At 47.2% G+C, this 27,553-nt stretch overlaps 1 protein-coding gene across 1 annotated transcript in view; it reads left to right on the top strand.

Moving 5' to 3' along the window:
- The first annotated feature begins 1,740 nt into the window (after positions 1-1,740).
- Positions 1,741-27,553, top strand: part of Ptprh (protein tyrosine phosphatase receptor type H) — a 29,544-nt gene continuing 3,731 nt past the window's right edge. Inside the window, exons 1-14 of the mRNA XM_060367135.1 lie at positions 1,741-1,828; positions 2,564-2,597; positions 2,790-3,056; positions 4,913-5,179; positions 7,120-7,386; positions 9,252-9,518; positions 15,931-16,197; positions 17,556-17,855; positions 18,378-18,644; positions 21,927-22,005; positions 22,111-22,158; positions 25,357-25,447; positions 26,219-26,309; positions 27,390-27,466. Coding sequence (XP_060223118.1) covers positions 1,778-1,828; positions 2,564-2,597; positions 2,790-3,056; positions 4,913-5,179; positions 7,120-7,386; positions 9,252-9,518; positions 15,931-16,197; positions 17,556-17,855; positions 18,378-18,644; positions 21,927-22,005; positions 22,111-22,158; positions 25,357-25,447; positions 26,219-26,309; positions 27,390-27,466 — 2,373 coding nt within the window. The 5' untranslated portion in view covers positions 1,741-1,777. The remainder of the gene's footprint in view (positions 1,829-2,563; positions 2,598-2,789; positions 3,057-4,912; positions 5,180-7,119; positions 7,387-9,251; positions 9,519-15,930; positions 16,198-17,555; positions 17,856-18,377; positions 18,645-21,926; positions 22,006-22,110; positions 22,159-25,356; positions 25,448-26,218; positions 26,310-27,389; positions 27,467-27,553) is intronic.

Genomic DNA, 27,553 nt, shown 5'->3' on the forward strand with positions numbered 1-27,553 from the left:
GTGCTCCTGTCACAATGGCAGTTGGAGGGAGTCAATCTTCGGCTACAGAGTGAGTTCAAGGCCATCCTGGGCTACCTGAGATGCTGTCCCCAAAAATAGAATAGCCAGTTGAGGTTGGCACCTTCATTCTCAACACTCTGGGGGAAAAACACTGAAATAGAGGCAAGTGGCAAGTGTAGATCTCTGTGAGCTCAAGGCCAGCCTGGTCTACATAGTGAGATCCTGGCTAGACAAAACTACAAACTAAGACCCTGTCTCAAAAAAATAAACAAAATAAAAATTGTATCAGAGAATAAAATTCTATTAGTGGACTGCTTGCTTAGTATGCACAAAGCCCTGGGTTTGATCTCTAGCACTGTATAAGCCAGAAATCCTGGTAGTTGCTTATGATCCCAGCTCTCTGGAGGGAGGGGCTGGAAGAGAGGATCAGGAGTTGGGTGAAGGTCATGGAGAGTTTGAGGGCAGCCTGGGGTATGTAAGTCCGGTCATACATAGCCCAGGCTGGACTCTTGATCTTCCTCATTGCTGGGATTACAGGTGTGATTAAACATCTTGCTTTGACACGGCACATGCTATCCTCCTGCCTCAGCTTCTCAGAGCAGTGATGACAAGCATGCAACACCACACCCTCTGCGGTTAGGTTTTCCAGACAACCATTTCTCTAATTCCTCGTGGCTTGTTTACTGGAGGCTGTGACCATTTTTCACAGAGAAGAAATCTGAGTCACCCTGGGTTGAAGTCACCCTTTTAAGGCCATAGACACACCCTGTGACAAGGGAGCTATACAAATGTAAATAGTCAGGACAGATTACAACTCAGGGCTTCCTGGTGTGGGCTGCTTCTGAGCTGAGTCTCAGTGGAGGAGCAAGAGTGAGACCCTGCTGGAGGGCAGTGGTGGGGGGTGCCTGTGGAGGACACAGTGTGCAAAGGCTGGGACATGAGGAACATGCAGGGCTTCCCTGAGCAGGCTGCAAAAGTCTGTGGGAAGCAGAGTCCTGAGCCTGTGTCAGACTTAAGCTCACCAGTGGGACATGAGACACAGCGTCCTGGCTAGTGTGTGTGTGCATGTACATGCATATGTGTGCATGTGGGTGTGTATATATGTGTCTGTATGCATATGCAGTGTGTATGTATAGATGTATGTGCATGTTACATGTATATGTATGTATGCCTGTAACTGTGTATATGTGTTTCTGTGTGTATGTGTATTTTAAGACAGGATCTGATTTTGTAGCCCAGACTGGTTTGTAACTTGGAGAAATCCTGCCTTAGATTCCCCGCTCAAGTGCTGGGATTACAGGTGTGAGTCACCACATCTGGCTTTGGGCTGGCTGTGATGTGCCCCCATCCCTAAGAGAGGACAGGCATATGGACATTCAGCTCTATCTACTTTTGAAAATCTGCATAGCGTATTCACACACAGTGGGAAGCAACAGCTGTATACCTAGGGGATCTGAACGTGACTGAGTGGAGAAGAAGCTTCTTTTGTGGTACAAAATGGGGTGAGCTGAGCACTGAGGGTTCCAGACAGGCCCACCGAGAAAACATCCAGAATGTCTGTGTGTGGGCCTGAGACGGAAAGGAAGGACAGTGAGGGACAGGGCAGGGCCAGGCTGGCTTCTCAAGCTTAGAGCTCCTACTTCCTCCTCCGCCCATTGCAGCCTTAGCCTCTGGCCTCACCAATGGGCTGGCAAAAGGAAAAATCTCAAGTTGAAAGTCCAACCTGTAGAGGTTCCAGACCTGGGACTCCTGTGTCCCCTGTGCATTGTCGGGACACATGGCCAGAGCTGGTGGGAACCCTGGGGTTTGGGGGAGCTTGGTGCTATTGGTAAGTTCTCAGGGGCTGAGCTGGGATCCAAGGGAGGCAGGGATAGAAAGGGCTAGAATCTACATTCCCAGAGGGTGGGAGGAAGGTCCCTCAGCCAGGGGCTTGAAGAAGCAGCGGATGGCCATCACCTGGAAAAGGAAGGAACATCTGAGTTTAGTGGAACAGCAAGAGTTCTGACGTCCTAGTGTCTAGAAGCTGTAGTGTCTGCTTTGAGGCTGAACATGGATCGGGCTACTCACACACATCTAGCCCTCCTCCCTCAGACGTCGAAGCCTAGAGCCTACCTCTCTTCCCTCAGACCCAGGAGTTCAAGCCCTAACTCTATTCCCACAAACCCAAGGTGTCCAGGCTCTGGCCCACCTTCAACACACAGTCTGTCTCCAGAGTCCATTTCTGTTTCTCTCTTGTCTTTTCTCTTGGTCCATTACTTTCTTCCCACAAAGGCTCTAGTTATGTTTTACAGAAAGTAAAACTATTCATTTTATCTCTTGCCCTTATCTGGGAAACTACGTTGACTCCCACTTCCCTAGAGTATCACCTCTGCCTTGGGTGACCTTCCTAACCAACAGAGGACCAGAGTAGGGAGGACCTTTAACTAAACATTCTTCTCCTTGGTCAAGGTTGAAAAAAAAAAAGTTGGGGATGGAGATCAAGAGAGTCACAATCAGCCCTGTAAACCACACCTCCCAAACCTCACATACTTAAGCTAATTTCTTCCTCCCCTCTACTCTCTAGGGAGTGTGTGGTTGCACAGTGGTCAGGGCAGCTGGTGAGTAGCACTACTTTTAACCACTATGCTTACCAATGGATGGGAGCCCAGTTCCTCTGAGTCTGATGGTCAGTGGTGGACGGAGGAAAAAGTAGTTTCTCAACTGGGGGCAAGGGAAGTAGAGGGTGATGAGAAGGAGAATGAAGGATGATCTATGTTTTTCTAGTATGACAGTCTCACTCTACTTCTCAGCTCCATACCCAGTGAGAACCCTGAGGGTGGAAGCTCAGACCAACAGCTCCATCAGCCTGAGCTGGGAGCCACCCGAGAGCTCCTCATCCCAGGACCTCACCTACTGGGCCGAATGCAGTCGATATGATGGTAAAAATGAGACCCGGACTACAACAGACACCAGTGTCACTGTGGATGGACTTGACCCTGGGTCTTCATATGAGTGTTCTGTGTGGGTGGAAAAATATGGAGTCAATAGCACCAGGGAGGTTCGCAGTACTGCCACAGGTGAGAGCAGACACTGTTTCCTTCCATTTTCCTGCCCTCTCTCTTTCCCCTTCTCTCAACTTCATTCTCTGTCTTCACAGATTCTGAATGTGTAGCCCACACTGGCCTGGAACTCACAATCCTCCTACCAGTACTTCCTAGCTGCCTGGATTATAGGTGTTTATCAGCATGCCTGCCTTGACTTCTTAAAAAGATTTTTTGTGTAATTTATTTTATTTTATTTTATTTTATTTTCTTGTGTGTGTTCGAGTGCTCTGCTTGCTGATGAGCAAGTTCTCCAGGTGATGCAGTGTCCTGGGAGCCCGAAGAGGGCATAGGATCCCTTGGGAGTTAAGAGGCAGTTGTGGGCCACCCTGGGGTGCTAGGAACAGAAATCTGGGTCCTGCACAGGAGCAGTAAGTGCTCCTAACTCTGACCCATCTCTCCAGCCTCACATCTGGTCTCTGATTCCTTTGCTGTTAATGGAATGTGGTAGAGGAGCTTGGGAGCTGACAGGAGCAGGAGGCAGAAAGATATTTAAATGAAGCCACATATTTAAGCCTCCGTTTTTTTATCAGCCTCTCTGAAATAGAGAACAAAGGAGATATTGATGATCATGAGAGTTTATATATAGAGAGAATTCTTTTACTTCCTCCGTTCCTCTCTTCCTTCCTTCCTTCCTTCCTTCCTTCCTTCCTTCCTTCCTTCCTTCCTTCCTTCCTTCCTTCCTTCCTTCTTTCCTTCCTTCCTTCCTTTCTTCCTTCCTTCCTTCCTTCTTTCCTTCCTCCCTTTCTTTTCTTTAACATTTCTACTACAGTTTTCCCCTTCTCTTTTCCCTTCAGTCCCCTTCCCCACCTCCCTCCTGCCCTCCTACCATCCACTCCTTTACTTCTCTTCAGAAATGGCAGGTCTCCCATGGATATCAACCAAACATGCCATATCAAGTTGCAGTGAGACTGGGCACCTCCCCTCCTCTGCAGGCTGCAAGAGGCAACCCAGTAAGAGGAAAGGGTCCTTAAAGCAGGCAAAGGAGGCAGAGACACCTCCCGCTCCCACTGTTAGCAGTCCCACTAGAAGACCAAGCTACACAACTCTGAAATATACACGGAGGGCCTAGGCTAGTCTCATGCAGGCTCCCTGGTTGTTGGTTCAGTGTCTGTGAGCCCCTGTGAGCTCTGGTTAGTTGATTCTGTGGGCTCTTTTCTTGTGGGGTCCTTGACCTCTCTGACTCTTTCAATCCTTGCTGCCCTCTTCCACAGGATTGTCCAAGCCCTGCCTAATGTTTGGCTGTGGGTCTCAGTTGCTGGGTGAAGCCTCTCTCATGACAATTGGGCTAGAGACCAGTCTATGAGTACAGCAGAATATCATTAGGAATCCTTTTTCTGTCCTCCCTCCCTCCCTCCCTTCTTCCCTCCCTCCCTCTCTTCCTTCCTTCCTCCATTCCTCCCTCCCTCCCTCACAACCTCCCTTCCTTCTCCCAACCTCCCTCCCTTCCTTCCTTCCTTCCTTCCTTCCTCCCTCCCTTCCTGTCCTTTCTGTTTTTCCTTCACAGGATCATGCTAAGTAGCTGATGCTGGCCTCAAATCTGTAGCAGTCCTCCCAGCCTCAGCTTCCTGAGTGCTGCATTTTCAGACATGAGCCACCCTGCCTTGCCTGGTCTGACATTATTAGTGCAGTGACACATTTTTCCCAGCTCTGTGCACCCTCACCTGCATCAAATGGTGACCAGCTAAGAGCTGGTCCTAAGAGCTCAAAGGCTATTTGGACTTTCTAAGTCTGAGTCATCCAACCTGTGCCCCTGTGTCCAAGGCTTCTGAAGGAATAGACAATTGAGAAGCAGGGTCAACACCTGATTTCCCATTCTGTCCCCATTTCAGCTCCAAACCCAGTGAGAACCCTGAGGGTGGAAGCTCAGACCAACAGCTCCATCAGCCTGAGCTGGGAGCCACCCGAGAGCTCCTCATCCCAGGACCTCACCTACTGGGCCGAATGCAGTCGATATGATGGTAAAAATGAGACCCGGACTACAACAGACACCAGTGTCACTGTGGATGGACTTGACCCTGGGTCTTCATATGAGTGTTCTGTGTGGGTGGAAAAATATGGAGTCAATAGCACCAGGGAGGTTCGCAGTACTGCCACAGGTGAGAGCAGACACTGTTTCCTTCCATTTTCCTGCCCTCTCTCTTTCCCCTTCTCTCAACTTCATTCTCTGTCTTCACAGATTCTGAATGTGTAGCCCACACTGGCCTGGAACTCACAATCCTCCTACCAGTACTTCCTAGCTGCCTGGATTATAGGTGTTTATCAGCATGCCTGCCTTGACTTCTTAAAAAGATTTTTTGTGTAATTTATTTTATTTTATTTTATTTTATTTTATTTTATTTTATTTTATTTTATTTTCTTGTGTGTGTTCGAGTGCTCTGCTTGCTGATGAGCAAGTTCTCCAGGTGATGCAGTGTCCTGAGAGCCTGAAGAGGGCATAGGATCCCTTGGGAGTTAAGAGGCAGTTGTGGGCCACCCTGGGGTGCTAGGAACAGAAACCTGGGTCCTGCACAGGAGCAGTAAGTGCTCCTAACTCTGACCCATCTCTCCAGCCTCACATCTGGTCTCTGATTCCTTTGCTGTTAATGGAATGTGGTAGAGGAGCTTGGGAGCTGACAGGAGCAGGAGGCAGAAAGATATTTAAATGAAGCCACATATTTAAACCTCCGTTTTTTATCAGCCTCTCTGAAATAGAGAACAAAGGAGATATTGATGATCATGAGAGTTTATATAGAGAGAGAATTCTTTTACTTCCTCCATTCCTCCCTTCCTTCCTTCCTTCCTTCCTTCCTTCCTTCCTTCCTTTCTTCCTTCCTTCCTTCCTTCCTTCCTTCTTTCCTTCCTCCCTTTCTTTTCTTTAACATTTCTACTACAGTTTTCCCCTTCTCTTTTCCCTTCAGTCCCCTTCCCCACCTCCCTCCTGCCCTCCTACCATCCACTCCTTTACTTCTCTTCAGAAATGGCAGGTCTCCCATGGATATCAACCAAACATGCCATATCAAGTTGCAGTGAGACTGGGCACCTCCCCTCCTCTGCAGGCTGCAAGAGGCAACCCAGTAAGAGGAAAGGGTCCTTAAAGCAGGCAAAGGAGGCAGAGACACCTCCCGCTCCCACTGTTAGCAGTCCCACTAGAAGACCAAGCTACACAACTCTGAAATATACACAGAGGGCCTAGGCTAGTATCATGCAGGCTCCCTGGTTGTTGGTTCAGTGTCTGTGAGCCCCTGTGAGCTCAGGTTAGTTGATTCTGTGGGCTCTTTTCTTGTGGGGTCCTTGACCTCTCTGACTCTTTCAATCCTTGCTGCCCTCTTCCACAGGATTACCCAAGCCCTGCCTAATGTTTGGCTGTGGGTCTCAGTTGCTGGGTGAAGCCTCTCTCATGACAATTGGGCTAGAGACCAGTCTATGAGTACAGCAGAATATCATTAGGAATCCTTTTTCTGTCCTCCCTCCCTCCCTCCCTCCCTTCTTCCCTCCCTCCCTCTCTTCCTTCCTTCCTCCATTCCTCCCTCCCTCCCTCACAACCTCCCTTCCTTCTCCCAACCTCCCTCCCTCCCTCCCTTCCTCCCTCCCTCCCTCCCTCCCTCCCTCCCTCCCTCCCTCCCTCCCTCCCTTCCTTCCTTCCTTCCTTCCTTCTTTCCTTCCTTCTTTCCTTCCTTCCTCCCTCCCTTCCTTCCTCCCTCCCTTCCTGTCCTTTCTGTTTTTCCTTCACAGGATCATGCTAAGTAGCTGATGCTGGCCTCAAATCTGTAGCAGTCCTCCCAGCCTCAGCTTCCTGAGTGCTGCATTTTCAGACATGAGCCACCCTGCCTTGCCTGGTCTGACATTATTAGTGCAGTGATACATTTTTCCCAGCTCTGTGCACCCTCACCTGCATCAAATGGTGACCAGCTAAGAGCTGGTCCTAAGAGCTCAAAGGCTATTTGGACTTTCTAAGTCTGAGTCATCCAACCTGTGCCCCTGTGTCCAAGGCTTCTGAAGGAATAGACAATTGAGAAGCAGGGTCAACACCTGATTTCCCATTCTGTCCCCATTTCAGCTCCAAACCCAGTGAGAACCCTGAGGGTGGAAGCTCAGACCAACAGCTCCATCAGCCTGAGCTGGGAGCCACCCGAGAGCTCCTCATCCCAGGACCTCACCTACTGGGCCGAATGCAGTCGATATGATGGTAAAAATGAGACCCGGACTACAACAGACACCAGTGTCACTGTGGATGGACTTGACCCTGGGTCTTCATATGAGTGTTCTGTGTGGGTGGAAAAATATGGAGTCAATAGCACCAGGGAGGTTCGCAGTACTGCCACAGGTGAGAGCAGACACTGTTTCCTTCCATTTTCCTGCCCTCTCTCTTTCCCCTTCTCTCAACTTCATTCTCTGTCTTCACAGATTCTGAATGTGTAGCCCACACTGGCCTGGAACTCACAATCCTCCTACCAGTACTTCCTAGCTGCCTGGATTATAGGTGTTTATCAGCATGCCTGCCTTGACTTCTTAAAAAGATTTTTTGTGTAATTTATTTTATTTTATTTTATTTTATTTTCTTGTGTGTGTTCGAGTGCTCTGCTTGCTGATGAGCAAGTTCTCCAGGTGATGCAGTGTCCTGGGAGCCCGAAGAGGGCATAGGATCCCTTGGGAGTTAAGAGGCAGTTGTGGGCCACCCTGGGGTGCTAGGAACAGAAATCTGGGTCCTGCACAGGAGCAGTAAGTGCTCCTAACTCTGACCCATCTCTCCAGCCTCACATCTGGTCTCTGATTCCTTTGCTGTTAATGGAATGTGGTAGAGGAGCTTGGGAGCTGACAGGAGCAGGAGGCAGAAAGATATTTAAATGAAGCCACATATTTAAGCCTCCGTTTTTTTATCAGCCTCTCTGAAATAGAGAACAAAGGAGATATTGATGATCATGAGAGTTTATATATAGAGAGAATTCTTTTACTTCCTCCATTCCTCTCTTCCTTCCTTCCTTCCTTCCTTCCTTCCTTCCTTCCTTCCTTCCTTCCTTCTTTCCTTCCTTCCTTCCTTTCTTCCTTCCTTCCTTCCTTCTTTCCTTCCTCCCTTTCTTTTCTTTAACATTTCTACTACAGTTTTCCCCTTCTCTTTTCCCTTCAGTCCCCTTCCCCACCTCCCTCCTGCCCTCCTACCATCCACTCCTTTACTTCTCTTCAGAAATGGCAGGTCTCCCATGGATATCAACCAAACATGCCATATCAAGTTGCAGTGAGACTGGGCACCTCCCCTGCTCTGCAGGCTGCAAGAGGCAACCCAGTAAGAGGAAAGGGTCCTTAAAGCAGGCAAAGGAGGCAGAGACACCTCCCGCTCCCACTGTTAGCAGTCCCACTAGAAGACCAAGCTACACAACTCTGAAATATACACAGAGGGCCTAGGCTAGTCTCAATCAGGCTCCCTGGTTGTTGGTTCAGTGTCTGTGAACCCCTGTGAGCTCCGGTTAGTTGATTCTGTGGGCTCTTTTCTTGTGGGGTCCTTAACCTCTCTGACTCTTTCAATCCTTGCTGCCCTCTTCCACAGGATTGTCCAAGCCCTGCCTAATGTTTGGCTGTGGGTCTCAGTTGCTGGGTGAAGCCTCTCTCATGACAATTGGGCTAGAGACCAGTCTATGAGTACAGCAGAATATCATTAGGAATCCTTTTTCTGTCCTCCCTCCCTCCCTCCCTCCCTTCTTCCCTCCCTCCCTCTCTTCCCTCACAACCTCCCTTCCTTCTCCCAACCTCCCTCTCTCCCTCCCTCCCTCCCTCCCTCCCTCCCTCCCTCCCTCCCTCCCTCCCTTCCTCCCTTCCTTCCTTCCTTCCTTCCTCCCTCCCTTCCTGTCCTTTCTGTTTTTCCTTCACAGGATCATGCTAAGTAGCTGATGCTGGCCTCAAATCTGTAGCAGTCCTCCCAGCCTCAGCTTCCTGAGTGCTGCATTTTCAGACATGAGCCACCCTGCCTTGCCTGGTCTGACATTATTAGTGCAGTGACACATTTTTCCCAGCTCTGTGCACCCTCACCTGCATCAAATGGTGACCAGCTAAGAGCTGGTCCTAAGAGCTCAAAGGCTATTTGGACTTTCTAAGTCTGAGTCATCCAACCTGTGCCCCTGTGTCCAAGGCTTCTGAAGGAATAGACAATTGAGAAGCAGGGTCAACACCTGATTTCCCATTCTGTCCCCATTTCAGCTCCAAACCCAGTGAGAACCCTGAGGGTGGAAGCTCAGACCAACAGCTCCATCAGCCTGAGCTGGGAGCCACCCGAGAGCTCCTCATCCCAGGACCTCACCTACTGGGCCGAATGCAGTCGATATGATGGTAAAAATGAGACCCGGACTACAACAGACACCAGTGTCACTGTGGATGGACTTGACCCTGGGTCTTCATATGAGTGTTCTGTGTGGGTGGAAAAATATGGAGTCAATAGCACCAGGGAGGTTCGCAGTACTGCCACAGGTGAGAGCAGACACTGTTTCCTTCCATTTTCCTGCCCTCTCTCTTTCCCCTTCTCTCAACTTCATTCTCTGTCTTCACAGATTCTGAATGTGTAGCCCACACTGGCCTGGAACTCACAATCCTCCTACCAGTACTTCCTAGCTGCCTGGATTATAGGTGTTTATCAGCATGCCTGCCTTGACTTCTTAAAAAGATTTTTTTGTGTAAATTATTTTATTTTATTTTATTTTATTTTATTTTATTTTATTTTATTTTATTTTCTTGTGTGTGTTCGAGTGCTCTGCTTGCTGATGAGCAAGTTCTCCAGGTGATGCAGTGTCCTGGGAGCCCGAAGAGGGCATAGGATCCCTTGGGAGTTAAGAGGCAGTTGTGGGCCACCCTGGGGTGCTAGGAACAGAAATCTGGGTCCTGCACAGGAGCAGTAAGTGCTCCTAACTCTGACCCATCTCTCCAGCCTCACATCTGGTCTCTGATTCCTTTGCTGTTAATGGAATGTGGTAGAGGAGCTTGGGAGCTGACAGGAGCAGGAGGCAGAAAGATATTTAAATGAAGCCACATATTTAAACCTCCGTTTTTTATCAGCCTCTCTGAAATAGAGAACAAAGGAGATATTGATGATCATGAGAGTTTATATATAGGGAGAATTCTTTTACTTCCTTCGTTCCTCTCTTCCTTCCTTCCTTCCTTCCTTCCTTCCTTCCTTCTTTCCTTCCTCCCTTTCTTTTCTTTAACATTTCTACTACAGTTTTCCCCTTCTCTTTTCCCTTCAGTCCCCTTCCCCACCTCCCTCCTGCCCTCCTACCATCCACTCCTTTACTTCTCTTCAGAAATGGCAGGTCTCCCATGGATATCAACCAAACATGCCATATCAAGTTGCAGTGAGACTGGGCACCTCCCCTCCTCTGCAGGCTGCAAGAGGCAACCCAGTAAGAGGAAAGGGTCCTTAAAGCAGGCAAAGGAGGCAGAGACACCTCCCGCTCCCACTGTTAGCAGTCCCACTAGAAGACCAAGCTACACAACTCTGAAATATACACAGAGGGCCTAGGCTAGTCTCATGCAGGCTCCCTGGTTGTTGGTTCAGTGTCTGTGAGCCCCTGTGAGCTCAGGTTAGTTGATTCTGTGGGCTCTTTTCTTGTGGGGTCCTTGACCCCTCTGAATCTTTCAATCCTTCCTGCCCTCTTCCATAGGATTACCCATGCCCTGCCTAATGTTTGGCTGTGGGTCTCAGTTGCTGGGTGAAGCTTCTCTCATAACAATTGGGCTAGAGACCAGTCTTTGAGTACAGCTGTATCTTTAGTGATCTCTATTTCTCATGTCTTTCTTTCTTCCTCCTCCCCCTTTTTAAGTGATAGTTTCTCTGTTTCCAGAATCTCCTATAACTAACCCTGTAAACCAGTTTGTCCTTGAATTCAGAGTTATGCCTGCCTCTGTTTCTCTAGAGCATCATGATGTATGTACGACCATGGTGGGCTAGGAATCATTTTCCATACTAAGTCCTTGAGATATGAAGCCTCTTTGTCCTGGCCCTCTAGATGGTATTAGGTTCAGGGTCCCTTTCATGGCATGGCTCTCATGCTGGTCCAGTCATTGGTGGTTTCTTAGTTAGGGTTTGGTTTCTGTGAAGAGACACTATGACCTTGGATTCTTTTTTATAAATATTTATTTATTTATTTATTACAATTTATTGACTTTGTGTCCCTTCTGTAACCCTCTCCCTGTTTCTTCCCAGTCTCACCTTCTGTCCCTCTCTTCCTTCTATGCTCCTCCCCAAGTCCACTTATATAGGAGGTCCTTTTCCCCTTTTATCTGACCCTAGCCTATCAGGTTCCATCAAGGCTGTCTGTATTGTCTTTCTATGTGGCCTTGCAAGGGTCCACACCCCAAGGAGAGGTACTCAAGAGCCAACCACTGAGTTCTTGACAGAGACAGCCCCTGCTGCCTTTGCTAGAGAACCCCCTTGGAAACTGAGCTGCTTATGGCCTACATCTGAGCAGGGGGGGTCTAGACCCTCTCCATACATTGTCCTTGGTTGGAACATGTGTCTTTGCAGCTGCCCCTCCCTGGCGCCCAATATTTTTTTGCTTCTGTTGGTCTCCTTTGGAACTTCTGTCCCCTCCAGGTGTTTCTTTCTTTCTTTTTTTTAAGATTTATTTAATTTATTTATTACATATACACAGGGATGCAGATCTTGTCACCATGTGGTTGCTGGGAATTGAACTCAAGACCTCTGGAAGAGCAGCCAGTGCTCTTCACCTGCGAGCCATCTCTCCAGCCCCTTTGAGGTCTTTCTGTCTCCTCCTTCTTCCATAAGATTCCCTGTACTCTGCCCAAAGTTTGGCTATGAGTCTCTGTGCATCTGCTTCGATACCCTGCTGGGTAGAGTCTTATTCCCACCAAAATGGCTAAGATCAAAAACTCAAGTGACAACACATGCTGGAGAGGATATGGAGAAAGAGGAGCCCTCCTCCATTGCTGGTGGGAGTACAAATTTGTACAACTGCTTTTTAAATCAATCTGGTGCTTTCTCAGATAATTAGGAATAGTGCTACCTGAAGATCCAGCTATACCACTCCTAGGCATATATCCAAAAGATGCTCAAGTGTACAAGGACATTTGCTCAACCGTGTTTGTAGCAGCTTTATTTGTAATAGCCAGAATCTGGTAACAACCTAGATGTCCCTCAAGTGAGGACTGGACACAGAAATTGTGGTATATTTACACAATGGAATACTACTCAGCAATTAAAAACAAGGAAATCATGAAATTTGCAGGCAAATGGATGGAATTAGAGAAGTGAGGTAACTCAGATGCAGAAAGACACACAGGGTATATACTCATTTATAAGTGGATATAAGATATATAATATAGGATAAACATACTAAAATCTGTACTCCTAAAGAAGCTAAACAACAGTAAGGACCCTAGGGAAGATACTTAATCCTCATTCAGAAGAGTAAACAGTGTAGACATTGGAAGCAGGAGAAGACAGGAGCCTCCCACAGAGAGCCTCTGAAAGACTCTACCCAGCAGGGGTTGAAGAGGTGTAGAGACTCATGACCACAGACTCTTAAAAAACAGGAAACAAAAAACACTTAATTGGGGTTGGCTTACAGTTTCAGGTTTAGTTCATTATCATCTTGGCAGGAAGCATGGCAGCATGCAGGCAGGCATGGTGCTGGAGAAGGAGCTGAGAGTTCTACATTTGATCCACACGCAGCAAGGAGACTGTGTTTTCCACTGGGCAGAGCTTGAGCATAGGAGACCTCAAAGCCCACCCGCATATTGACAGACTTTCTTCAAGAAGATCACACCTCCTAAATGTATGGGCCAAATATTTACACACATAAGTCCATGGTATCGGTATACCTATTCAAACCCCCACACTTGTCCACTCCTGTAATCTCTGTGCCACCTTTACCTCAGCACATCTTGTAGGCAGGACAAATTGCAGGTTGAAAATTTTGTGGCTGGGTTGGTGTTCCAATCCCTCCACTGGAAGTCTTGCCTGGGCACAGGAGTTTGCCAGTTCAGGCTCGAAACTCCCCATTGCTAGAGTCTACCACGTAGATCCCTAGGAATTTCCATTGCTTTAGATATCTAGCTTGTTCCAGAGATGCCCTCGGAATTCCCGTGTTCTCTCCTTGTACTTCCATAAAAAATTTTTGAAGGTGCATTAGATATGGTGGCAAAAATGAGACCCAGAATACAATAGACAACAGTGTTACCATGGGTGGACTGGACCCTGGTCCTTCATATGAATGTACTGTGTGGGCAGAAAAAAATGAAGTCAATAGCATGTGGGACATGCTCAATCATTTCACAGGTGAGAGTGGACAGTCTTGTATTCTTCCTTTTTTAAGGATTGTGGTTAAAATGTCATAGGAGAATAGGCAGGGCCCATGATTCAATAGAAATAATGAAAATCACAACCCATATATGTGTATATATAGTTGTTGTGTATGTACATACATACATGTATACATAATAGATACATAGATGACACATAAAAGGTGATTGATAGATGGTAGACAGATGATAGATGATTGATGGATGATATATAGGTAGATAGATAAGTAGATAGATAGATGCTTATAGATGCTATCTGATAGAGCAGCAGTAGTGGGGATCAAACCCAAGGCCACATGTCTGCAAGGCAAGATTTCTACCAACTTGCTATGTAGAGCAAGTTGGCCTCCGTCTTCTAAGTACTCCCAGTCATTTTTTTAAAAACAGTTGGTAGTGATGCCTGAGCATCACTAGAAGAATCCAGCCAACCATCTAGTCCACAGTCCCTTTGGAACATCAGCAGGGGGAAACAGGATCTGTCTTAGGGCAATCTTGGCTCAGGAAATCAGTTGTTTATAGCATTTGCAGCTTCTGATTAAAGCTGGTCAGGAGCTAAGACTAGACTGCAGTCCAGAATAGCAGGCTGTGTCTCCTTGCTCAGGCTAGGGTGTATGCAATGACTGACCTCTGAGACTTCACTCTGTCTAAGCTCTGTGCCTCTGAACCTTTGTGTGTTCATCTTCATGCGTGCTTGCCTGGATGCATGTGACATGGAGGCCACTTGTTGACATTGGGTGCCTTCCTCAATTGTTTTTCACTTATTTTTAAACTGAAAGCTATATTTAAAGCTGGGTGATGGTACACGCCTTAAATCCCAGCACTCAGGAGGCATACCCAGGTGAATCTCTGGGTATGAGTTTGAAACCAACCTGGTCTATAGAGCAAGTTCCAGGACCACCAGGCTATACCGAGAAAGCCTATCTCAAAACAACAGCAGCAACAACAAGTTATTTTAAAAATCATTTAAAATCACAAACGCTATTGTATGTTTGCCTATTCTGTGTGTGTGTGTGTGTGGTGGGGGACTACATGCATACCATAGCCTCTGTGTGTAGGCCAGAAGACAACTTTCAGGAGTTCTCTCCTTCCACCTCTGGCTCCAGGGACCACATTCAGGTTGTCAGGCTGGCAGCAAGCACCTTTACCCGCTGAGCCAGCTTACTAGCCCTAATTAAAAATGTGTTATGTTTCCCTGCCTGTTTGTGAGTTTGGTATGTCCGTGCAACAAAACCCATGTAGAGGTCAGAGAAACTCCCAGAATGCTCTTCTCTCCTTCCACCGAAGGATCCGGAATCAAACTCAGGTCTTCAGGCTTGTGTGCCCATCACTCTACCCAGGGAGCCATTCAGAGGCCCTCCCCTTATTTACTTACTATTTTAGTTTTGTTTACTATTATTTTATGCATTTGAGTGATTTGCTTGTATGTATGTATGTATGATGCCCTCTGAAAGGCAGAAAGAAGGTGTTAGGTCGCCCAGAACAGATGGTTGTGAACCATCACGTCTTCAGTGCTGAGATATTGTGTGGCAAGCACTTTCCTGACTGAACCACTTCCTTAGCTCACCTTTTTTTTGCTTGTTTTTACATTTATTGATTTTATCAATTCGTGTATGCCTAGATATGTATTTTACCTGGATGCATGGATGTGTTCCACCTGTTGCCTGGTACCTGCAGAGGTCGGATCCACTGGATTAGAGTTACAGATGATTGTGAGCCACAGTGCGGGTGCTGGAACTGAAGCCAGGTCCTCTGTAGGAGCAGCAATTGCTCTTGCCTGCTGAGCCCTCTCTCCAGCACTTGTGTTTATTAAGACAGGCTCTTATGTAGTTCAAGTTGACCTCCAATCAGCTAGGTAGCCAAGGATGATCTTGAACTCCTGATCTTCCTTCATCTGCTTCCAAGGTTCTGCTATTAGAGACATACTCAGCTCACTCTGTGCCCTGTCCTTCTGTGTCACACATTGAGGGTGGAGGCTCAGGACGTCAGTGGCATCAGCTGAAGGTAGACAGTTCCCTCTGACTGGACGCCATTGTCTAGGAGAATTGCCACTAAGCTTAAGTAGTGACTTGAATATAAGGCAGTTGAGCTTGTGTAACATTTCAAATTTATCTCCCACCTCTCTGCTGGATGGGTACCCACCATGATAGACAGTGGGACAGCATTTAAAGTAGTGAATGCTAGCTTCCTTTTGCCTCGTATTGAGACACTGATTCCATCCATGCAGGCTCTGATCTCACAGCCTAATCAAAGCTTTAGGAGTACCATGTTAAACCAGGCATAGTGATACACGCCTGTGATGCTAGCACCTGGGAGTTGAGAAAGGCGGCCCAGAAGATAAAGGTTATTTTTGGCTTCTTCATCAACAACCTGAGTTTTCCAAAACAGGAAGAACAAAACAAACAAACAACTCAAAAAAAAAACAGTAAGAAATAACAACAGGAATTTGAGAAGCAGTAGGCTAAACTAGTCATCCCAATCTGCATGAACAAACAGTTGATGGAGGGCTGGGAATCTGAGATACTCACTGATCCCTGCTCAGTTTGAATTATTCTTGTTTTTCTTTCAGCCCCTAACCCAATAATGAACCTGTCTCTGGTGACTCAGACTAATGATTCCATCACCCTGAGCTGGGAGACCCCCAAGGGTCCAGACTTTCAAGGTTATACCTACAGCGTGCAGTGCACTGGAAATGGGGACAGAAGTGAGACCCAACATGTAGAAAACACCAGCATCACAATTGAGAAGCTTGAGGCTGGGACCATGTACAGCGTCTCTGTGTGGGCCAATAAGAATGGAGTCTCAAGCTTCCCGAAGACCCTAAACACCTCCACAGGTGAGAAACACACACACACACACACACACACACACACACACACAAGCCTTATGTTTGAAACAGAGCCTTATGTAGTCCTGGCTGGCCTTGAACTCCTGATCCTCCTGTCTCTACCTCCTAAGTGCCATGACCAAAGCAACTCTTATGAAAGAAAGCATTTAGTCCGTGGCTTGTTCACAGTTTCAGAGTTAGGCCGTTATCACCACAGTGGGGAGCATGACCGCACACAGGCAGACATGACGCTGGAGAAGTAGCTGAGAGCTACATCCTGATCTGAGGGTCAATGGTGAGCTGGCAGGAGAGAGAGAGAGAGAGAGAGAGAGAGAGAGAGAGAGAGAGAGAGACTGACTCTTGGCCTAGCTTGGGCTTTTGCAAACTCAAAGCTTACCCTGAGTGACACAGCTCCACCACTGAGGCACCACCGAATCTTTCCAGTCTACCAGCTGAGGACTAAGCATTCAAATGTATGAGCAGCTGTGGGCCATTTTCATTCAAACCACTAAGTGGATGTCATCATAGTTAGAATTCCTAAGTCCCGTTCCTAAAGATTGTCATTCCTCCGCCTTCAGGGATTTCAAAACTAAGGGTCTTTTAAAAAAAATCTTGGGAAATGGGCTTTTTGGAGTCAGAAAGGCTCAGCAGCACTCCCCAGAAACTAACAGTATCACCAGGAGCTGCTTCTGTTGAAACAGATGTGTGAAGGATGCCTTGCCTCAGCCTACACATGGTGGGTTCCATTCATGAGGAGAGCCAAAATCACTCCAGAGATTTGGTTCACTGCTGACGGTAGAAGTCTGTGGACTTCAGGGCTGAGAATACCAAAATGAGTAGCTCCCTCTTACCACTTGGTGTGTCTAAGAGGGAGAAAGGATCCTGTCCTTGGGTGGATGTGGGACAGGTACTTAGAGAAGGTTAGATTTTGTAGGGCAGGAAAGGTAACCGGACCACAAATCCCATTATGCCAGGGAGCCAAGGCTTTATATGTTGAGATATGGAGATTCCACGGCTCCAAGGGTAGTTGAGGAGACTTTTGAATGAGACCTAGAGCTATTGTCACTGGACAGAGAGAACTCAGATGATCCTGGTCCACACCCTGTTTCTAGTTCTTCCTTGTGGCTCCGTTCTCTCACTGGACTCACTAATGATTAGAACTTCACCATGAAGAGAAAGGAAGCAAGCTTGAGGAGGCATTTATTTCTCTCTCTTTCAGAGACAGACTCTTACAATGTGGCTTAGGTTAGCCTTGAATTCATGGTGCCTTACCTGCCTCAGCCTCCCACCAGGATCAAGTGTTCAACACCATGATTGGCTGGGGAAGGGTATCTCTGCGGCCATAACCCTTGGGGCTCTGTTTTCAGCTCCCAATGAAGTGACACATCTACAGAATAAAAGCCTTACCAACAGCTCAGTGACCCTGACATGGAATCCCCCTGATGACCCCTATTCTCACACCTACACCTACTGGGTCCATTGGGCCAGTGAAGAGGAGCCCCAGGGAAAGCAAGATCCTGGAGGACATGGAGCCAAATCCAAAGCTAAAACCAATGAGTCTTGGTATGAGGTCACAGCCCTCAGGTCTGGCACTTTGTACAACTTCAGCGTGTGGGCAGAAAGGAACCATGTACCCAGTTCCATACAGAGCCTCCAGGCACCCACAGGTGAGATGCCCTATCCTCTTTGTAGATAGAATGGGCTTAGGTCCAACCTTATGGGGAAGAAGGGAGTGGCAGAGTTGGAAGACAACAGTTAAGAGTACTTACTGCTCTTACAGAGTTCAGTTCCCACCGCTTATATCCAGTGGCTCACAAACACCTTTAAAGTAGGCAGAGGGGACCCAATGTCCTTTTCTGGCGTCAGTGGGCACTTTACCGACGTACACATATCCCTACATAGACAATGACACATACACATACCTAAAGTATTTCTAAAGAGGAAAAAATGTGAGTGGACTACAATTCCATAATGCCATGGGGGTTACACACTCAGTGGTACAGAGTCCAAGGCATTATGGGGGTTGTAGTCTGAGAAGACATTAGTTTTTTAAGGTAGGGCAGAGAGGACAAGAGAAGATGAGGTGTTTCAGTTTGGAGAGGAAGGGGTGGGCTAGCTCAAAGAGGTGGGTGTGCAAAACCAACCACTTTTGGTGGTTACTGTTGATTCCTCCTGTTTTCTTTACTCAGCACCCGTTGCTGTCAACATCATCTCTTGCATCAGCACCTCTGGGGGTTATGGTGTTGTCCTGAAGTGGTCCTGCCCATCTGGAGGTTATGAGACCTTTGAGGTGGAAGTGGGCAGGCAACGGAGCACCCAGGATGGATCTTTGTGTGAGAAGGGTGTGTCTGTGTCAGATCTTAGCCCAGCTCAATCCTACACAGCCACCGTCACAACTGTCTTTAATGGACTGAGGGTCCAGTCCATCTCTATGACCTGCAACACAGAGAGCACAGGTGAGTAGAGTCCCAGGGACAATCCTTGCCATGAAGGGAGGCCATGGGTTTTTGTTGTTGTTCTTTGTTTGTATTTTTAGTCTGTCTGCATTTTGTTTTATTTCTTTCTCTATCTGTGTCTCAATATCTCTTCTTCTCTCTACTGTGTTCATGTGTGTGCAGGTTCATGTGCACATATGTGTATGCATGTGACCAGAGGACAGTCTTGGGTATGGTTCATGTAGCATCCACATTAAAAATTTTAAATTACATTTATTTGTCTGTTTGTGTGTGTGTGACACATTGTGGAGATCAGAGAACAATTTGCAGGAGTTCGTTATTTTCTTCTGCCATGTGGATCAAAGGGATCTAACTCAGTTCCTTAGGTGTGCTGGCAAGCAAGCCCCTTCACCTCTGGATCCACCTCACAGTTCCATGTACATTTTTTTGTTGTTTTGAGACCTGGACTGTCACTGACCCAAAACTGGCCAAGGAGAGCTGAGCTGGTTGGGCAGTAGGCTCCAGGAATCTCCCTCTCCAGACTGACATCATAGGCATGTGCCACCGAGCCTGGATGTTTCTGAGATCGAACTCAGTCCTCATACTTTCAATGCAAGCATGCTACAGATTGAACCAACTCACTGATTTCCTTAAAATAGCTTTCTTGAAATAGAATTCATTGGACACACAATTCACAGTATATTTCCAACACCATTGCAGCTTTCACTACCATTGATTTAAGAACAATTTTCTTTAATTAAGAAAAATATTTTTTTTAATGTGTATGGCTGTTTTTGCCTTCATGAATGGCTGTGTACCATATGCATGAAGTACTCACAGAGGTCAGAAGGCCTTGATTTCCTTGAACTGGAGTTACATGTGGTTGTCAGGGCTTAGGTGATGCTGGGTATTGAACCCAGATTCTCTGGAAGAGCAGCCAGTGCTTTTAACCCTGAGCCATTCTCTAATTTTTATCTAATATTTCTTTTAAACATTTTATTCCACTTATCTATTAGTCTGTGTGTGTGTGGTGCACACACATGCCAGCATGCGTCTATGGAAGGCAAGCCTTAACCAGCTGAGCCATCTTGTTGGCCCTACCATGACCTTTTGGATGTATGTTTCACTCTGCCCACTCTGTCTCTTCCTAGGAATCAGGGCCCCTAGTAATCTAGGTGACCATTCTAGAGAGGCAGCGAGGTAGATGCAGTGTTAATTGTATGCTTCTTGAAGTTTGCTTTGCCCCGTTCTGTTCCTTGGGAGTATTTCTCTTTTAGAAAATTAGAATCTTGGAGGGGACAAAGTCTCTTGATGAATGCTGGAGGACCAAGTTGGTGAGGTTCATAAAGGACTTATATTCCTATTGGACCACCAGCTCTCTACAACCAGGGCTGCTGGGCAGCTGCAGCCTTGAGCTTCCAAGGCTCATGGAGACAGTTTCTTCTATGACTTGGTATCTCAGGACAGATCCTAGGAGAACTGTGCCTATCAGGACCTAGGAACAACCAAGGTCTTGTGTACTACTAGATGCCAGTTGAGGTCCACTGCTAAGACTTTTCTCTTGGCAAAGCTCGGCGCGAACCAAGCCCCTATCCTCAGGAGAACAGATGCTGTGAAGATGAGGAAGTGTGTGATGGTTGGCTTTAACTGTCAGCTTGACACAACCTAGAGTTATCTGAGAAGGGGTCTCAGTGAGAGATTGGCTCGATTAGGCTATCCGGTGGTGGCCCTGTTGTTGAGGGCTGGGATGTCTTGAGTACTGGAAGTCCTGCCCACTCTGGGTGGCACCAGTCCCTGAGCAGGGACTCACAGAGTATGTAGGAATGGAGACAGTAAACTGAGCAGTGGCATGCACGAATTCACGGCTCTTCCCTCTTGAGTGTGGATGTGACATGACTAGCTATGTCAAGTTTATACTACCTAGACTTCCCCATAGGGATGCAGGATAATCTTTGTCATTTAAGTTGCTTTCTATTTTCTCTGTGTGGCCATGGCTGTCCTGAAACTCACTCTGTAGACCAGGCTGACCTCAAACTCAGAGATCCTCCTGCCCCTGCTTCCCTAGTGCTGGGATTAAAGGTGTGGGCCACCACCACCTGGCTTAAATTGCTTTTGGCGGGGTGTTTTTCTCACAGCGACAGGGAGTGAAACTAAGATAGAATGGTTTCTTCACCTGTGAAGGCTTGCTGGCTCTCTTCGCTGCTTCGGTGGGCAGCCCTCTCTGTGTGTGGCACTGAATAGTCAGAGGCCAGTAATGCCTCATCAGCAATCTGTGACAACTGAAGATGCCTCCAAATGTTGAGCCATATCCCCATGGGGAACTACTAGTCAGGCCAAAGGCGGCAATGTTATGCTTTACTGTTAGGTTCAGTTTAGAAATTATGTATTTAGGAGGCTGGAGAGATAGCCCGGCAGTTAAAAACACATACTCTTTTTTTGTTTGTTTGTTTGTTGCTTTTTGAGACAGGGTCTCAGTATGTAGCCTTGGTTGGTTTGGAACTCACTGTGTAGAGCAGGCTGGCCTTGAACTCACAGAGATCTGCCTGCCTCTGCCTCCTGAGTGCTGGGATTAAAGGCATGAGCCATGGTGCCCAGAAAAGAGTACATACTGCTTTTGCAGAAGAACTAAGTTTGTTTCCCAGTGCCCATATCAGCCATATCAGCCTCATTCCTCCACAGAACTCTACCTCCAGGGCATCCAATGCCTTCTTCTGGTCTCTAAGAACACTTGTTCTCACATGTACACAGCTACACACACACACACACAAATTCAAAAGAAGAAATGTATTTGAGCTGGCCAGATGGATTGTACGGTGAAGGAGCTTGCTGCCAAGCCTGATGAATCCAACTCCAGGGCTTCACATGGTAAAAGAGAACCAACTCCTTCAGGGTGTCCTCTGACCTCCACAGACACACTGTGGCATGCATACATGCATACACAGGGAGAGATAGGAAATAAATAATAAATGTGCACATTCAAACAAAATAATGCATTTGGCTGTGTGGCTGGGATCCAGGGGTCTGCTGAGAAGGACTATCTTTTCCCTTTTCTTCGTCCTCACTATGGGCCTCTCAATGCAGAGCCAGCTAAGGACTGAGACAGAAAATTGGTAGATAAGAGCTGGCTCATCAGGTAAAGATACATACCATCCAAGACTAGGGACCTGGGTTCGATTCCTGGGATCCTCATAGTGAAAGAGAAAATTGACTACCCACATGTGCCATGTGTGACATGGCACACACACTCCATGCACACATCCTCACCATCACCATCAGTATCTCTCCCTTTTCGTCTTACTGCAGGGGTCATTGTTGGAGCCATCGTGGGCATCCTTCTGCTTTTCATCCTTGTGGGCCTGCTGATTTTCTTCCTGAAGAGGAGGTGAGACTTGGAAACAAGACTGCAGGATGCTTGGCTGGCAGGAGCTCAGAATGAGGCTCCCTGGTCCTGGGCTCCTGCCTGAGCTTTACAGAGTCTTTCTTTCAGAAGAAAGATGAGGCAGCCAAAGGGAGTGCCCAAGGCTCTGGTGTCCAGGTGAGTGAGGTTGGGGAATCATGGTCTGAGGGAGTTACAGCCAGCTAAGTCAGAGGGCAGAGCCATACCTGTGCTCACTGAAGCCTCAGAAGTGACTGTGACCCCACCCCCTCAACAGGCCACAGCTCATTCATGGAGGCAGAGCCTCAAGTCAATTCTTTTTAATCTTTAAATTTTTTATTTATTATTCTTTGAGAATTTTATGATTGTATGTAATATGGTTTGGTCATATTCAGTCCAATTTTTTAAAAAATTATTTTATGTATATGAATGTTTTGTCTGCATATATATCTGTTACTACACATAGTCTTGGTGCCTTTGGAGACTATAAGAGAGCATTAGACCCCACTAAAACTAGAGTTACAGATGGTTGTGAGCAGCCATGTGGGTATGGGTGCTGGGATTGAACCTGAGTCCTCTAGAAAACCAGCCAATTCTCTTAACCATCTCTTAACCAATTCTCTTAAGCCATCTCTCCAGTCTCATCCTAAATGTTTTGCATTTACTTTCTGTTTGTCTGTCTGTCCACCCACCCATCTATTTATCTGTCTGCCTATGTGTGCCTACATACCACAGTGCATGTGAAGAGGTCAGGGGACCACTTATGGGAGTTGCTACGTGTAGGTCTTGGGAATCAAACTCAACTTGTGTTCTACTACCAGGGATCACTAAAAAGCAAGATAATGTAGACTGCTCTATGTGTGCAGAGGAGACAGAAGTTGAGGAACATTCTAGACAGGGCAATAAAACTAGAGGGGGGAGTAGCCCAGTGTGCCGAACATCTTTAATCCTGGATCTCAGGGATGCTGAAGCAGGCAGATCTCAGTGAGGCCAGCCTGCTCTACAAGGTAAGTCCAAGACAGCCAGGGCTATACTACAGGGAAATTCTTCCTCAAAATAAATAAATAAATAAATAAATAAATAAATGAAGGAGGAGGAGGAGGAGGGGAGGGAGGGAGGGAGGGAGGGAGGAAGGAAGGAAGGAAGGAAGGAAGGAAGGAAGGAAGGAAGGAAGGAAGAAAGGAAGGAAGGAAGAAAAGCTGCTTGAGGAAAGGCAAAGCCACTTAAGAAGAATGTGAGCACAGAAATGAAGGAAGCTGGGTGTGTCCTGTGATTTAAGAGGGACATGCTTCCAAACAAGGGACGGACAGTGGAAGCTCGAAGGATTCAAAAAAGCATAGCTCGATGTGTAAGTGAGTCTGCTGGGGATTACCTACAGAGCCTTGCATAGAAAGAAGGCTCCATTCTCCAAGAGTCACCATCATTCTTGCGCCAATCACCAGGCAAACTTCTAGATTGTGACAATGTCTAGCAGGAAGGACGCAAACCCAGGCCTTGAGCGCCACCGTGTGTTCAAGCAGCAGAAGTTACTCCAGGCCGCAGTAAAGACAAGCACACAGGACGCCACAGGCTGGGAAAGTTGGCAGGCAGGGACTCCGGCAGCCTCAGAAAAGTGTCAGACTGTGGGGCGGTTTGTGTTAATGGAATTTTGTGTTATGGAAGTCTCATCTAAAGAACACCTAAGTGGTCGCAAAGTGGAGTTACTCTGTCCAAGACTAAGCAGTCTCGGTACACGGGGAGGGAAGAGTGTTAGGAAGCAGTATCAGCGACGTGGTAGGTGGGTGCTCCATCAGGTAGAGCCTTGCGGGGGGGGGGGGGGGGGGCGGGGGGGGAGGCTGGGGGAGAGGTTGTCAGTTTACTTCTGAGAGGGGAGTTTGGAGAGGTTTTCTGTTTGTTTTCAGATTTTTTATTATTTTTTATGGAGAAGGCTGTTTTGTCTGCATGGATACCTGAAGAGGATGGAAAAGCAGGCCAGGTCCTCTGGAACTGGAATTGCAGATGGTTGGGAATCATTATGTGGCTGTTCAAGTCCTCAGGATGAGATGCCAGTACTCTTAACCACTGAGTCCTTTCTCCAGCCCCATCCTTTTAAAGCTGAATAATACTCCATTGTATGGATAGACCACATTTAGTTTATCCATTTGTTCACTGATGGACACTTGGTGATAGCTCTTGGCCCATTACAATTTTTAATTTTTGTATGGTGTGTATGCATGCTTGTGGTGTGCATATGTGTGTGTGCATGTGTATGGAAGGAGTTGGGTCTCTCTTTCCACCATGTCGGTCCTAGGGATCAAACTCAGGTCATCAAGTTTATCGGTTAGTGACTTTTCTTGCTGAGCTGTCTTACTGATCCTTAGCCACCACCTCCTCCTGCTCCTCCTCCTCCTCCTCTTGTTCCTCCTCCTCTTCTTCATCCTCTTTCCTCTCCTCTTTCTCCTCCTCTTCCTCTTCTTCTTAAGACAGAGTTTCTCTTTGTAGCCCTGGTTGTTCTGGAATTCTCTCTGTAGTCTAGGCTGGCCTTGAACTCACAGAGATCCACCTGCCTCTGCCTCCTGAGTGCTGGGATTAAAGGTCACCACTGGGGTTCTTGTCCTATTTTTCAGAGGGAAGGTTTCATTATGTAGTCCTGGCTGGCCTTGAACTCTGATTCTCCTCCTGCCTCAGTGTTATGAACACTGGGCTTTCCATTGGTAATGACTATGCCACCGATGGGTGCTTGTATTGCTTGCAGCTTTGGGCTGCTGTGAGCCATGCTGCTGAGTATGCTCATGAGTCAATAACCTTTGACAGCCTCTTCTTTGGAGGATTTACTTAGGGCACTGCTAAATCAACTCATGGTAAGTCACTATGTAGACCAAGCTAGCCTCAAACAGACATCTGCCAGCCTCTGTCTCCCAAATGGACTCAGCTTCATTTGCTTTTTCATTTCATGGAGAGTATGTGATATGTGAAGGTCAGAAGACAACCCAAGGGAGTCAGGGCTCTCCTTTCAAGGATGAAACTCAAGCAATCAGGCGTTGTGTTAGGACTGGCTGAGACAGCTTGCCAGCTCCAAGGGGCTTAAAGTATTTTTATTTTACTATTTCTTTCTTTCTTTCTTTCTTTCTTTCTTTCTTTCTTTCTTTCTTTCTTTCTTTCTGTATTTTATGTATGAGCACTCTGTCTATATGTATACCTGCATGCCAGAAAAGGGCATCAATCCTGTTAAAGATGAGTGTGAGCTGTCATGTGGTTGCTGGGAATTGAACTCAAGACCTCTGGAAGAGCAGCCAGTGCTCTTAACCACTGAACCATCTCTCCAGCCCAAGTCTTCATTTTTATTCATTTGTATTTTTACCTTTCTTCCTGCCACAGCTTCCCAGGGGATATCCTGGCCAAAGACTTTGCTGAGCACATCAAGGAGAATGAAAAGGACAGCAACTATGGATTTGCTGAGGAGTATCAGGTGGGTGAGAGCAGAGGCATGAGGAGCTGGCTGCCACCCCCACTCTTGTCCTAATATTTTAGTGGCAACGTTTCATTATGGAGTCTTGGCTGGCTCTTGGTGTTTCTCCTGCCTCAGTGTCATGAACACTGGCTGAGGCTGGCTAAAGCATGGGCAACTTACCAATGAAGACAATGTCTTCCTTTTCCAGCAACTGTCAACTGCCCAGAGATCATCTATAAACCTCACCTCCTTTTTGAGACAGAGTCTCTCTCATGTACTCCAGGCTGGCCTACAACACACCACATAGCCAAGGACCTTGTGCTTAGAGTCCTTCCCCATGACCTCTTAAGTGCTGGCATTGCAGGTATGCTCCTGCAATTATGCTGTGCCTGGGGATCCAATCCAGGACCTTGAGCATGCTAGGCATGCACTCTACCAACGGAGAGCCACATCCCCAGCCTGCCTCTTTTAATCATACTGAAACTGCCAAGCATGTTTCTTTCCAACTCTTGGAAACCCTAAAACAATGATGGATACTTGGCTTCATAACAAACGGACTCCCTGACACCTTTCCCAGGACATCTGTCTGAGGAAGCCTCCAGCTTCCACTAAACCCTTACAAGTACCCCCAAGCTGAAGGGTCACATATCACCATTGTTTGTGGGTGCTACGGAGTCCCAAGATTCAAAGGATAAACAGAAGAAGGCACATGGAATCGTGAGGGCACTGGAGGAAGGCAAAGGCAATTCAAAAACACCTTAAATCTCCTCTCTGTCTCTCTGCCTATAGCAATTGGCTCTGGAGGGACAAGGCCAGTCTCAGATGGCAGCATTGGCTCCAGAGAACACATCCAAGAACCGCTTCAGGAATGTACTTCCCTGTGAGTCTCTGGTGTTTGTTGTCACCTTCATCTGCCTCCCATGGAGTCAGCCAGAACCCCGATCCTGGGTGCTCTGTCTCTCTCACATATGTGTGTGTGTTCATGCATGTATATGCTGGTTTGCATAAGTCTGGTTTGCGTTAGTTTGTAACCTCAAGTACCTTCTTCAGTGACTAGCCACTCAAAATTTTTAAATTTATTTTTTAGATGTTTATTCTTTGTGTGTATACGTGCATATGTGTGTGTGCACACGTGTATGATGTGTATATGGGTGCCCATGGAGACCAGAAGTTTTGATTCAACTGGAGCTGAATTTCAGGCAGTTGTGCACCACCTGCCATGAATGTTGGGAACTGAACTTGAGAGCAGAAAATGCTCTTCTCTTGTCCACTGAGCCATCTCTCCAGCACCATGATTTTTGTTTGCTTGTTTTGTTTTTCACATCTATCTGTCTATCTGTCTGTTGGTCAGTTGACCTATTTATGGTGTGGCATACATGCCACAGCATATAATGGAGGTCAGAGGGCAGCCTGAATGAGTCAGTTTTCTCCTCCCTCCATGTGGGCACCAGAGTCCAAACTCAGCTCATCAGGTTTGCTGACATGTGCCTTTACCGGCTGAGCTATCTTGGCTGTCCTGGAACTAGCTCTGTAGACTCAGAGATCTCCCTGCCTCTGCTACCACCACCCAGCCATTCTTGGACTTCTGATTCTCCCACCTCTACCCCCAAGTACTTAGATTATGGGCATCACCACACATAGTTTTATATAGTGGTGAGGCTCCAACCCAGGGCTTTTTACAGATTAGTCAAGCACTCTACTGAGCCACGTACCCAGCCCTACGTTGTTTTTGGAGACTTTGTTTTCACTGATCTGGAACTCACCAAGTCTGGCTGGCCTGAGAGCCTAAGGTATCCTCCTGTCTGCCTCCCTAGTGCTGGGGTTATAGGCACACACTACCATGTCTGGCTTTTTGATGTAGGTTCTGGGTCTTGAACTGAGGTCCCTTTACCGGCTGAGCTGTCTCTGCAGCCCCTCTCACAGCCTTCTTTGCATTACTCATGCTGTTGTGTTCTCCTAGATGACTGGTCCCGGGTTCCCCTGAAGCCCTGCCATGAAGAACCAGGCTCTGACTATATCAACGCTAGCTTCATACCTGTAAGGTGGCAGGGGGGGCACTCAGTGAGCCTGGAGAGATAAAGAGCTGAAAGGGGTGGTGGTCATCTGACAACCTCCCCTTGGTAT

The sequence above is a fragment of the Meriones unguiculatus genome, chromosome 14 (assembly GCF_030254825.1).
Source record: "Meriones unguiculatus strain TT.TT164.6M chromosome 14, Bangor_MerUng_6.1, whole genome shotgun sequence".
Lineage (NCBI taxonomy): Eukaryota > Metazoa > Chordata > Mammalia > Rodentia > Muridae > Meriones > Meriones unguiculatus.